At 43.7% G+C, this 14673-nt stretch overlaps 1 protein-coding gene across 1 annotated transcript; it reads left to right on the top strand.

Moving 5' to 3' along the window:
• Positions 1 to 2421: 2421 nt before the first annotated feature.
• On the top strand, positions 2422 to 3605 carry LOC138667601 (E3 ubiquitin-protein ligase RNF182-like). Its single transcript, XM_069755736.1, has 2 exons — positions 2422 to 2520; positions 2774 to 3605. The coding sequence occupies exon 2, from the start codon at positions 2822 to 2824 to the stop codon at positions 3521 to 3523; it is 702 nt and encodes a 233-aa protein (XP_069611837.1). The 5' UTR covers positions 2422 to 2520; positions 2774 to 2821; the 3' UTR covers positions 3524 to 3605.
• The last annotated feature ends 11068 nt before the right edge of the window (positions 3606 to 14673 follow it).

Genomic DNA, 14673 nt, shown 5'->3' with positions numbered 1-14673 from the left:
CATCAATAACACACTATGCCACCAGGAACTCAGATCATGCAGTGCGATAAGTGTCCCCCTGCTTAAGTCAGTACATGTCCGGGCCTATCTGAAGTTCGCTAGAGAGCATTTGGATTATCCAGAAGAGTATTGGGAGAATGTCACATGGTCTGATGAAACCAAAGAACTGTGTGGTAGAAACAAAACTCGTCGTGTTTGGAGGAGACAGAATGCTGAGTTTCAGCCAAAGAACACCATACCTACTGTGAAGCATGGGGGGGCAACATCATGCTTTGGGGCTGTTTCTCTGCAAAGGGACCAGGAAGACTGATCCGTGTACATGAAAGAATAAATAGGGCAATGTATCGTGAGATTTTGTGTGCAAACCTCCTTCCACCAGCAAGGGCACTGAAGACGAAACGTGGATGGGTCTTTCAGCATGATAATGATCCCAAGCACATTGCTAGGGCAGCTAAGGAGTGGCTTCGTAAGAAGCATATGAAGGTCCTGGAGTGGCCTAGCCAGTCTCCAGATCTCAACCCAATAGAAAAACTTTGGAGGGAGTTGAAAGCCCGTGGTGCCCAGTGAAAGGCCCAAAACATCACTACTGTAGAGGAGATCTGCATGGAGGAATGGGCCACCATACCATTAACAGTGTGTGCCAACCTTGTGAAGACTTACAGAAAACGTTTGACCTCTGTCATTGCCAACAAAGGATATATAACAAAATATTGAGATGAACTTTTGTTAATGACCAAATACTTATTTTCCACCATAATTTGCAAAATAAATCTTGCCAAATTAGACAAGGTGATTTTCTGGATTTGTTTTCTCATTTTGACTCTCATAGCTGTGGTCTTCATATGATGTCTATTACAGGCCTCTCTCATCTTTTTAAGTGGGAGAACTTGCACAATTGGTGGCTGACTAAATACTTTTTTCCCCATTGTAAATGCTTTAATACTAGGGTCCTGCGATTTAACTCTTAGAAATGCTTTTTTCTTTTCTTCACATATTTGTATCTGATATTTAACTATTAGCAATATACCACAATTTTTAGATGTAGCAAATCAGAGAAAGCTAACCCCACCCACATCACAGCTTTCTGTGTACATTGCCTATTGACAGTAAGCTGTTTATCAGAGGAGGGGGGAGTGGGCAGACCAGGGCTCAAGGGAGCATCAGTCCAGACAGTGATTATCTCCTGGTAATAAAACCTTTACTGCTGTTTGGAAACAACAGTCTAATAAGTGACATCCATGAAATCTGTATCTCGGCTCCTTCCTCGTGCTATCTTCAGTTACCAAAGCAAAAACTTGTTGGTCAATTCACTTTAAAGACTTATTCAGTTCTATGTAATTAGCAGGGTTGATAATTCGAGTTTATTTTCTGGACAGATTTAAAAAAAAATTACGGACAGATTGTGAAACCATAATAAATCATTATGATTATAAGCGATACATGTTTACAACCAACAATTTCGATAGGAAGACATTATCTGCATTCACTGTAAAATGATGATAATTACATCCAAAATTATCTGTATAGGCTTTTTCAGGTTAAACAAAATGACTGGTGCCTTTAATTTTTTAGAACAAAAAGTGCCTAATTTTTATGGACTGTCCTTGAATTTCTGCACAGTTGGCAACCCAGGTAATAAGACGTGTTAGAATTCACCGTGTTTGCAGTGTCCATATTTCAGGAACGCTCTTGGAGCTCCCATCAAGCCTTACTATAATTGACAAATACTTTTACACCTCTGCCTGCCCCAAGATCTGGTCCTGATCACACCCAGCTGATCCAGGTGCCTGTAACCTCTGCTGGCGGACATGATCCCGACAGGTGTTATCAGCCTCCGAATGTTTCACATTCAGACAGCAAGCAGAGGTCGGGAAAATGTCAAGGATGCCGAAAGTACATCTGAAAGTTGGCGAACTTTTCAGAATGCATTAAATGAGATTCGCTTACGTAAAACTGGAAATCCCTTCTAACAACTCAGATTTTGTTCATGTGAAAATCCCGCATAAGCATCAGCTGCTTAAGATGTTGTGTTCTGGAGAGACGCCAAAACTTTGTGTTTAGGAGGCGAGCGGATTTTGTTAGAATAAGTAATGTAGTTCTGTGCACTTTGACAATGAATCACACCACATATTTTATTTATGATACAAGAATTGAGAAGGATAAAGACTGGCACAGAGTTACCTGTGTGTAGAAGGGAGACTCGGACGTATAGACTGGTGTATATAGGTCAGCATGTCCTCCCTTGCTTCTGGCCGCAGATACTGCAGTATGATGAGATGCTTAGGTCTCTTCTCTCTGTTTCCATGACTACCACTGGGCTTATTCCATGTTGGCTTGATACAGAGCTGAGCTGCATCGTTCTACGTAACACGCTCCATCCTCCCTCAATACCTATTACTCCTGCTCCAGCCCACTTTTTATCACTGTCTCCTTCTTACCATTCCGGTTTCACTGTCCCCAATTCCTGACTTCATCTCCCTCCGATTCTATGAAAACGGATTTCTACTGACAGTTCAGGAGGTAGGTGGCAGCTCCCTCCCTCCCTCCCTAAAACAAAACCCTCACTCGGATCCATCCGGTGTAGGAGGATCAGGGTTACAGAAGAGCGTGCATGAGGTGGCTTGCTAGAGGTGGGAGTGTGTGTCATGCCTCAGCTTCTAATTTCATGTAGGCTACTAATCCAACCTTCATTGTCCATATCCTAATTAAAGCAGATCGTCATGTCCCAGACTAGATTATTACTTTTTTTTTTTTTATTGTTGTTTATCCCCAGGGCCTGTCCTTCTCCACCAGCCTTCGCCGCTTTACAGACCTTGCCAAAATGACCAGCTGTGATGGGGATTCATTGGAGCCACTACTTGGTCCTCTAGAGCTGGAGTGCAAGATATGTTACAATGGGTTTGATACTAGGCAACATCGACCTAAAGTTCTAGGTTGTGATCACCGTATGTGTGCTCGCTGTCTCAAGAAGATGGCATCAAACTGGGCTCAAAGCCCACCGGCTACAATATGCTGTCCATTCTGCCGTCAAGAAACCGCATTGCCTGAGGACCTTCACCTTTTACCAGATGACAGCGGCCTGCTATCCAAACTCAGCTGCCATGAATGGATCCACAGACGTGGTTGCACTGTGGCACCAGAGGTCCTCTTGAGTCCTGGGGACTTGTGTCCTAATTCCTCCGAGTGCCTAGTCATCACCATCATGGAAGTCTCAGATGATACTCCAGAGCCTGGTGAGCAAACTCCAGTGCTAGACATCCTAAGGGTGAAGATATCATCAAGTCTAGCATGGCTACCTGGATCTTGTATTCCTCACCGCTGCAGTCCTTGCAGGCCTGTGCCACGAATCCTGCTAGGTTTCCTGTGCCTCGTGTACATTAGTTCATTGCCACTTGGTGTTTATCTCATGATGACTGGGCATCTTCTAGGCATTATCCTGGTCAGCCTAGTGCCATGCACCCTAATTCTTAGTCTTTTGTGCTATTGCTTCTGCCATGAGCTAGCTGCCTGCCTTTCTAACTAACACCAACACTGATTGTGTAAAAACTATGTCACCAGCATCCCTTCACCTTCACTGACAGTGCCAAGCCTATGCCTCTAATACACTTTGGTGTGCCAAGCCCTATACCCTACTTCTATTCCATTTGTGTTCTTTGGTATAATCTATTCATTAATTCGAATCACAAGAGTCTGTGTTTACACATTGAGAATATGATCCTCTCATCCACTCTCCCTCACCATTATTCTGCATTTACATCAAACAATATTACCTAACAAGCATCAAATTAATATTTTCTGACAACCTCAACCCTAGAAGAGATCACTAGTTGAAGGTCCATACATTGGACGCGTTTTTATTCACCATGGTAATAAAGGTTGCCTTGGCCTAGGTGTTCATGAAACTAAGTGCAAAGGTAAAATTCACGACATTTTCTACAAATGCAATAACAAAACAACTCAGAGAACATTTCTAAGCCAAAACCCTTGAGTCAAACGTGTTTCATTAACAAAGCAATCAAACGTATACATCATCTTGCATGCAAGAGACTGATGAGATTAGCATAAGTATTGCTAGTATCATTCATTTTGCATAAAGTACTAATATGCAAAAGTAAGCGACATCAATGTAGACAATGGACTATATCGTGCAGACTCTTGTAATTTTAAGAAAGTTACTGATACCCTCCAGAGAGTGATGATCCCGGAGTCACTTATGATAGTTCTGGTCATGCAATGTTATTAGGCAAGGGCTAAGGCTTCTCATATTTATATGTATATTCGTATATTTTATTATCCATGCTAGCAAAATGATGTTGCAGATAAAGTGAGTTTATTTTCTATTTTGTATGTGCATTTCTTATGTGAAGGTTCTCTACATCATGTTTTAATGTACAAAATTGATTTATATTCATTTTGAAAAAAACAAAACACAAGAATACCAAAGATAGTTTTTTTTCTCCCGTTTCTTATGCTTGATGATTTTACCATATTTTTTATCTATGTTTACACCAATATTTTGAGCAAAAATTTTTGTGCATACTGTTTAAAGGCACACACGCTTTCTCTAAACCACAGTCACTTGTTGAGCGAATTGCAAAAAATATTTAAAATGTACAACAAATGTGGTGCAAAGCATGTATGACACTTTTGGTGCAAATTGAGCCATTATCCTGATGAATGTAATGTAAATATTCCCAATGTGCTATAATAGTAAGAACAAAGAATCTACATGAGATATTACTTATTTCTACAAATAGTTTACAATACATATTTGAACAACAAGATGCATACTTCTTAATCCACACCAAAAGCCATTCTTAAAGGTTTTCTACAAAGATAAAAAAAGAGTGGCAGGTTCGGATAAGGGCGCTCACCTTGCAGATATATGCAACAGCCAATCAATGTCAAAGCAATCATTAACATATATCATCTGATGCCACCTCTATGTCCTTTCTAGGGCTGGCACCAATCGCTTGATAATTAATGGAAAATCAAAAATAAGGGGATATAAAGCACTGCTGACAAATCCAGGGGTGAGGTGTATACTTAGTTTATTGATAACAGCATCAAGCAGATGCCCTTATCAGGCTCACATATACAACTTGGTGGGGCATTATCAATTTCTCACCTTTAGCAAATAGTCAGAAGGCCGTATAACTTGGACAAGGATCACAACGCATTGAGGGAACGGTCTGTCGCCTATCCCACCTGAGTGTGCCTGCCGAACAGAATTACATGCTGTCACGCATGGGTTGGGAGATCAGATGGCCAGTCCGTGCATTACGTTGCGTTCCTCGTTTGAGTTATACGCCTTTCTGACTCTTCCTTTAGATTCGTCATGAATTTCAGCAGAGTTTATATGTTCCCTTACTTTTGGGCTCCCATAAAATGATTCTAGATTTCTCTTCCTGGAGAACATTGTGGGAGCTCAGATGACTCCTTTAAAGTTGGGTGTAGGACAGATTCAGCAAAATATTTAGACTTCTGCAATATAGACTTCTGTTATATTCCTAGTGGCAACCAAGAAAATTCTTATTTTTTAGTGTAACGGTAAAATACAAAATATCACTCAACTTCAGTAAAGGTGTGACTTTGCAACGTCACTCTTTAAAGAGGACCTTTCATAGAAGTTTTCATGTTGAGCTGGGCACAGAATGTAATAGAGGCTGCACAGCGGAATAAAAGTTTTTTTTTTTTAAATTTGTTTGTTTTTGATTTTGTCTCTCCTTTGTAAAACTAGCGATCTAAGCATTTGGCACCTAATGAGTTAACTTTTGTTAAGTTTAAGTGGGTGTTATCAGACAGTTTTCACTGGGGGCGTGTACTATGACATTGCCCAATCAAAGCAGGCAGCAACACAGCCGCTATTACATTATGTGTCCAGTTTAACATGAAGCATTTGGAGAAAGACTCTCTTCAAAATTTAAGTACAGTGATGTGAAAAAGTATTTGCCCCGTCCTGATTTCCTTTTCTTTTCCGTGTTTGTCACACTTAAATGTTTCAGATCATCAAACAAATTTAAATGTGAGACAAAGATAACACAAGTAAACACAAATTGCAGTTTTTAAATGAAGGTGTTTTCTATGAAGGGAAAAAGACATCCAAAACTACTGGGCGCCGTGTAAAAAAGTGATTGCCCCCCTTCAAAACACCAATACATACTTCCCAACTTTTGAAAATGGGAAAGTGGGACAAAGTTTGTGGCGCGCAGCGGCAAATTTTAGGCCACGCCTCTGACCACACCCATTCATAACGGGTCACACCCATATCCAAATCCCAACCACACCCATTTAGCACTACTGATCACACTGTTTCATAAAGAATAATTATAAACAAAAAAATATGGCCACACAGTGCTCCATACAGTATAATGGCAGCACATGATGCTCAATGGCAGCACATGATGCTCCATAGTGTATAATGGCCACACATGATGCTCCATACTGTATATTGGTTGCACATACTTCGTACCGTATAATGGCCACATAGCTACTCCTACACACGTGGCTGTGCTCCGTACACTTTGCACACACGGCTCCGATCCGTACACACGCGCTCCGCTCTATACACCTCACACACATTCAGCTCCACTCCATACACCTCACACACACGGGTCCGCTCTGCACACCTCGTACACATTCAGCTCCGCTCCGTACACCTCATACATACACACAGCTCTACTCCATACACCTCGTACACATTCAGCTCCGCTCTGTACACCTCGTACACATTCAGTTCCGCTCCATACACCTCATACACACACGGCTCTGCTCCGTACACATTCAGCTCCGCTCCATACACCTTGTACACATTCAACTCCGCTCCGTACACCTCATACATACACATAGCTCTGCTCCATACACCTCGTACACATTCAGTTCCGCTCCATACACCTCATACACATTCAGCTCCGCTCCATACACCTCATACACACGGGTCCGCTCCGTACACCTCGTACACATTCAGCTCCGCTCCATACACATTTAGCTCTGCTCCATACACACACAGCTCCGCTCCGTACACATTCAACTCCGCTCCGTACACCTCGTACACATTCAGCTCCGCTCCATACACCTCGTACACATTCAGTTCCGCTCCATACACCTCGTACACATTTAGCTCCGCTCCATACACCTCATACACATGGCTCCGCTCCGTACACCTCGTACACATTTAGCTCCGCTCCATACACCTCGTACACATTCAACTCCGCTCCGTACACCTCATACATACACACAGCTCTGCTCCATACACCTCGTACACATTCAGTTCCGCTCTATACACCTCATACACATTCAGTTCCGCTCCATACACCTCATACACACACGGCTCCGCTCCGTACACATTCAGCTCCGCTCCATACACCTTGTACACATTCAACTCCGCTCCGTACACCTCATACATACACACAGCTTTGCTCCATACACCTCGTACACATTCAGCTCTGCTCCGTACACCTCGTACACATTCAGCTCTGCTCCGTACACCTCGTACACATTCAGTTCCGCTCCATACACCTCATACACACACGGCTCCGCACACATTCAGCTCCGCTCCATACACCTTGTACACATTCAACTCCGCTCCGTACACCTCATACATACACATAGCTCTGCTCCATACACCTCGCACACATTCAGCTCCGCTCCGTACACCTCGTACACATTCAGCTCCGCTCCATACACCTCGTACAAATTCAGTTCCACTCCATACACCTCGTACACATTCAGCTCCGCTCCATACACCTCGTACAAATTCAGTTCCGCTCCATACACCTCGTACACATTCAGTTCCGCTCCATACACCTCATACACATTCAGCTCCGCTCCGTACACCTCATACACACACGGCTCCGCTCCATACACCTCGTACACATGCAGCTCCGCTCCATACACCTCGTACAAATTCAGTTCCGCTCCATACACCTCGTACACATTCAGTTCCGCTCCATACACCTCATACACATTCAGCTCCACTTCGTACACCTCATACACACACGGCTCCGCTCCATACACCTCGCACACATTCAGCTCCGCTCCGTACACCTCGAACACATTCAGTTCTGCTCTATACACCTCATACACATTCAGCTCCGCTCCGCTCCGCACACCTCATACATACACGGCTCCGCTCCATACACCTCGTACACATTCAGCTCCGCTCCGTACACCTCGTACACATTCAGCTCCGCTCCGTACACCTCGTACACATTCAGCTCCGCTACATACACCTCGAACACATTCAGTTCCGCTCTATACACCTCATACACATTCAGCTCCGCTCCATACACCTCATACACAGATGGCACCGCTCCATGCACCTCGTACACATTCAGCTCCGCTCCATACACCTCGTACACATTCAGCTCCGCTCCATACACCTCGTACACATTCAGCTCCACTCCATACACCTCGTACACATTCAGCTCCACTCCATACACCTCATACACACACGGCTCCGCTCCATACACCTCGTACACATTCAGCTCCGCTCTGTACACCTCGTACACACATGGCTCCGCTCTGTACACCTCGTACCCATTCAGCTCCGCTCCATACAACTCGTACACATTCAGCTCTGCTCCATACACCTCATACACACGGCTCCGCTCCATACACCTCATACACTCACCGCTCCGCTCCATACCCTTCATACACACATGGCTCCGCTCCGTACACCTCTTACACACATGGCTCTGCTACATCCACACTGTAAACACCTCCTAACCCCACACAATGCAGCTTACTTACCTCATCCAGCAGCACCATGGCAAGATGACCACCAGCACAGCCGAGTCCTGCAATCCACGGAGGTCCCGATCATGTGACCCCTGCTCATCCCCTCCTGTGACCTCATCACAGGTCCTGTGCGTACGGAGCAGCCAATATGTGGTGTGCTGTGCTCAGGCTGCTCTGCGGGTGCAGGGATGAGGCTGACCGCCTGATATTGCAGAACACCTTCCAACCACTGCGGGACAACTAATGTCACGCCCGGGATCGCGGGCCTGACTGTCAAAATCAGGACAGTATTGCTGGATCCGGGACGGTTGGGAGGTATGCTAATAAAATATCTGTGGTTTATCACATCATTGGGAAGCCAATTTCAAATTCCCTAGCCACTCCCAGGCTTGATTACTATCACACCTATTCTCAATCAAGAAATCACTTAAACAGAACCTGCCTTACAAAATTAAGTAGACCAAAAAATCCTCAAAAGCTAGACATCATGCTGCAATACAAAGAAATTCTGGAACAAATGAGAAACAAAGTAATTGAGATCTATCAGTCTGTAAAAGGTTATAAAGCCATTTCTAAAGCTTTGGGACTCCAGTGAACCACAGTAAGAGCCATTATCCACAAATGCCAAAAGCATGGTACAGTGGTGAATTATTCCCAGGAGTGGCCGGTTGTTCAAAATTACCCCAAGAGCCCAGTAACGACTCATCCAAGAGATCACAAAAGACCCCACCAACAACATCCAAAGAACTGCAGGCCTCAGTTAAGGTCAGTGTTCAGGACTCCACCATCAGAAAGAGACTGGGCAGAGGTCCAAGACGAAAACCACTGCGGAGCAATAAGAACATACAGGCTAGTTTCAGTTTTGCCAGAAAACATCTTGATGATCCCCATGACTTTTGGGAGAATACCCTATGGACTGACAAGACAAAAGTTGAACTTTTTGGAAGGTATATGTACCATTATATCTGGCATAGAAGTAACTCAGCATTTCAGAAAAGGAACATCATACCAACAGTAACATATGGTGGTGGTAGTGTGATGATTTGGGTCCGTTTTGCTGCTTCAGGACCTGGAAGACATGCTGTGGTAAATGGAACCATGAATTCTGCTGTCTAGCAAAAAATCCTGAAGGAGAATGTCCGGCCATCTGTTTGTGACCTCAAGCTGAAGCGCACTTGGGATATGCAGCAGGACAATGATCCAAAATACACCAGTTAGTCCTTCTCTGAATGGCTAAAGAAAAACAAAATTAAGACTTTGGAGTGGCCTAGTCAAAGTCCTGACCTTAATCCGATTGAAATGCTGAGGCATGACCTTAAAAAAGCAGTTCATGCTCAGAAACCCTCCAATGTGGCTGAATTACAACAATTTTGAAAATATGAGTTTGCCAAAATTCCTCCAGTGAGTTGTAAAAGACTCATTGCCAGTTATCACAAACGATTGATTGCAGTTATTAGATTTAGGGGGAAAAAATGTTTTCACCCTGTAGGTTTGGATTTCTTTTTCCCTTAATAATACAGACCTTCATTTAAAAACTGCATTTTGTGTTTTCTTGTGTCATATTTGTCTAATATTTAAATTTGTTTGGTGATCTGAAACTTTCAAGTGTGAGGAACATGCAAAAGAATAGGAAATTAGGAAGGGGGCAAACACTTTTTCACACCACTGTATGTGCCTGGAACAGTGATGCCAGTTATAGCACTTATGATTAAAAAGGTAAGTGCAGGTGGAAGATTAGCCAAAACTGCACCCACTGGCCAATGGCTACACCATGTGGTCTCAACCTCAGGCCTCATTCATCCATTTGTGACTTTTCCTGTATGTAAAAACATACACCTTTGTTCTTGACTGTTTTGGATCAGTGTCAGTTTTTAAAGGGAACCTGTCACCCCCAAAATGATGATGAGCTAAGCCAACCGGCATCAGGGGCTTATCTACAGCATTCTGGAATGCACTGACCAAGTGTCCAAGTGTACTCAGTGACAACCCCCACAACCTGACAGAAGCAGCTATTTCAGCAGCAGCAGGGAGGAGGGACACTGAGGAACTTCCATTCTGGAATGTATTTTTAACCCCTTTCTGACCTTGGACGGGATAGTACGTCCAAGGTCAGATCCCCTGCTTTGATGCAGGGCTCCGCGGTGAGCTCGCACCAAAGCCGGGACATGTCAGCTGTTTTGAACAGCTGACATGTGCCCGTAATAGGCGCGGGCAGAATCGCGATCTGCCCGCACCTATTAACTAGTTAAATGCCGCTGTCAAACGCAGACAGCGGCATTTAACTACCGCTTCCAGCCGGGTGGCCGGAAATGACGTCATCGCCGACCCCGTCACATGATCGGCGGTCGGCGATGCATCTCCATTGTAACCATAGAGTTCCTTGAGACCTCTATGGTTACTGATCGCCGGTGGCTGTGAGCGCCACCCTGTGGTCGGCGCTCACAGCACACCTGCATTTCTGCTACATAGCAGCGATCAGCAGATCGCTGCTATGTAGCAGAGGCGATCGGGTTGTGCCTGCTTCTAGCCTCCCATGGAGGCTATTGAAGCATGGCAAAAGTAAAAAAAAAAGTTGAAAAAAAATGTTAAAAAAATAAAAAAAATATAAAAGTTTAAATCCCCCCCTTTTCCCCCCAATCAAAATAAATCAATAAAAAAAATATCAAATCTACACATATTTGGTATCGCCGCGCTCAGAATCGCCCGATCTATCAATTAAAAAAAAGCATTAACCTGATCGCTAAACAGCGTAACGGGAAAAAAATTTGAAACACCAGAATTACGTTTTTTTGGTCGCCGTGACATTGCATTAAAATGCAATAATGGGCGATCAAAAGAACGTATCTGCACCGAAATGCTATCATTAAAAACGCCATCTCGGCACGCAAAAAATAAGCCCTCAACCGACCCCAGATCACGAAAAAATGGAGACGCTACGAGTATCGGAAAATGGCGCAATTTTTTTTTTTTTTTAGCAAAGTTTGGAATTTTTTTTCACCACTCAGGTAAAAAATAACCTAGTCATGTTAGGGGTCTACGAACTCGTACTGACCTGGAGAATCATAATGGCAGGTCAGTTTTAGCATTTACTGAACCTAGCAAAAAAGCCAAACAAAAAACAAGTGTGGGACTGCACTTTTTTTGCAATTTCACCGCACTTGGAATTTTTTTCCTGTTTTCTAGTACACGCCATGCTAAAACCAATGATGTCGTTCAGAAGTACAACTCGTCCCGCAAAAAATAAGCCCTCACATGGCCAAATTGACGGAAAAATAAAAAAGTTATGGCTCTGGGAAGGAGGGGAGTGAAAAACGAACACGGAAAAACGAAAAATCCCACGGTCATGAAGGGGTTAAAGAAAGCACAGAAGATTCATAAAGTGTTATTTCTATTTAAATGCGTGTAGATTGTATTATGGATCCTGGTGACTGGTCCGCCTTAAAGATATGTTCAATTTTTTTTGTAAATTAAACGCATGTATATTTGGCTAAAATTAATATTTGCAATAGAGTTTCAATAACATTTTTGCACGGTTTGGTTTTTAAAGTGGTTTGTTTCCATGCTCATTGCTAGCTTCAGCATGAGATTGACAATGAATCCGTCAGTCGGCTTCTGAAAGGGAATTTGTAACTCTTTTAGGCTAAGTTCACACGGATACAGTGCTCTCCTCTCAGCACAGCGTTCCCAGATTAGGCTATGTGCAAGGACAGGGGCTAGACAGCGTCCAAAGTGACCTCAAAATATTTGATTTTACTCACTTATATAGCGCCATTAAATCCACATTGCTTTACAGACATTATCGGCGCTGTCCCCGATGGGGCTCACAATCTAAATTCCCTATCAGTATGTTTTTAGAATGTGGGAGGAAACCGGAGAACCCAAAGGAAACCCACGCAAACACGGGGAGAACATACAAACTCCTTGCAGATGTTGTTCTTGGTGGGATTTGAGCCCAGGACCCCAAAGCAACAGTTTTAACTACTGTGAATTGTTATATTTGAATCAACTAAGAGAAGCTCAGGAAAACACAGTGACTGACAGATTCTCAGTTAAGGCTGGTGCGCGTCACACTGGCGTGTTGCATCCGATACGAGATCATCGGATGCGATATGCTAATGACCCTCGGCTCTTGCTCGCAGCAGAGCAGGAGCCGAGTGTCATGCGTCTGTGCTCCGATTCTCTCGCACAGGGAGGATCGGAGCACAGATGCGGAGGAGGCAGAGAAATGAATTTCTCCATCTCCTCCATTGCTGCGGTCCGCTTATAACGCACAGCACTCGGATGATATCCGAGTGGTGTGCGCTGTCTCACTCGCACCCATATATGGGTGTGAGTGAGCCGAGAGTTTTCCTCGGTCCGAGACAATCGCAGCATGCTGCGATTGTCTCGGACCGAGGAAAACGGCTGACAAAAAGTCGGCTGCTGGGAGCTGCGCCATAACTTATCATTGGTCCGAGTGCAATGCGATTTTTTATCGCATTGCACTCGGCCGTTTAAAGCGCCAGTGTGACGCCGGCCTAACTCATCAAGCAATAAAGTACAACACCAAGGCTGTAGAAGGCAAACGGTGCAAAACTTTTATTGAAACTCATATGCAAACATTTTTTTAAACATTTTGTTGTGCAAAATGCATGAATTTAAGTATAAAAAAGCCCCAGAAGGTGTCCGTAACCTTTAACATGTAGTAGTAGAGCACGGCACTCCTGACAGCTGGTGCACCAGTAGGAGCCCAATCCGTAGTACATCTATGAAAAACTTGACACTCAGTTAATGTAGAAAAAAAGATGATTTATTTGCAATCCACAGTGAACATATATGACGTTTCGGTCTCGGTTTAGACCTTCTTCAGCTATACTGTGTATAAGACAAGTGAAAAATAAATAATGTGTAAACCGATGTACAAATGTATAATTAAGAAACAAGTCTAAAAAATAATCACCATCACGTGTTTCTCAACGCAAGCAATAAATAGCCAGGTCTTTCACCGGGAAGGAACAACCACGGGAAGGGCAGCATCCAAAAGGAAAACCACCTATGCCAAAACATGGTATCCATCCACAGACAGCTGTTTCCTAGTAAAAGGACTATAGCCAGGTCTTTCATCCTTATGTTTATAGTCCTTTTACTAGGCACTATTCCTAATAGCCAGTTTCCTACTCCACACTGATGAGGGGCAAATCCCCCGAAACAGCTGTCTGTGGATGGATACCATGTTTTGGCATAGGTGGTTTTCCTTTTTGGATGCTGCCCTTCCCGTGGTTGTTCCTTCCCGGTGAAAGACCTGGCTATTTATAGCTTGCGTTGAGAAACACGTGATGGTGTCTCCGATGCTTTTCTACATGCCCCTAGTTTTAGTGACCTGATTAGTGCCCATAGTCCCAACACCATTGTGACACCTACAGTACATGGGGCATTACACGGAAATCTACACAGCGTGTATTGTAATGTTCCACATCTGCACAACGAATGGTGTCTGCCCTTTGCAGACGATTCCCATATTGCATAACCCTACATTAGTTTATAATATAACTAAAATAAGTTAGAGTGACAAGTTGAGTGCCAATATTTGCAGACAATAGCAACAAGCCCATTGTGCTGAAGTGGTTCAATTTTCGCAAAAATTATTTAGAGTAGACTGACTAACGTTGAAGGTTATGTTCGCTTCGGTATGGCACTGTATTGGAGTATACAACTGCAGGCTTATGCTGTGGAGGGACTTTCTGTAGCAGACTGCAGACGGTGCTGTTCTAGATTATATTGTATGACCTTTCAGGTTTGTTTTGCCTCCATGTTCATGATGCAGATAATGGCTGCTGCATGTCCCAATTGAACTCCATACACTTTTTGTTTTTGAAAGAACTAACAGCGTATATATAAAGATTCCCTTTAAGAACAATCGGTATCCCAGTAATCAGACATATGGATTTGCTATAG

The sequence above is a fragment of the Ranitomeya imitator genome, chromosome 2, assembly GCF_032444005.1.
Source record: "Ranitomeya imitator isolate aRanImi1 chromosome 2, aRanImi1.pri, whole genome shotgun sequence".
In the NCBI taxonomy this organism is placed as follows: Eukaryota; Metazoa; Chordata; class Amphibia; order Anura; family Dendrobatidae; genus Ranitomeya; species Ranitomeya imitator.
This window is presented reverse-complemented; position numbering and strand designations above follow the sequence as displayed.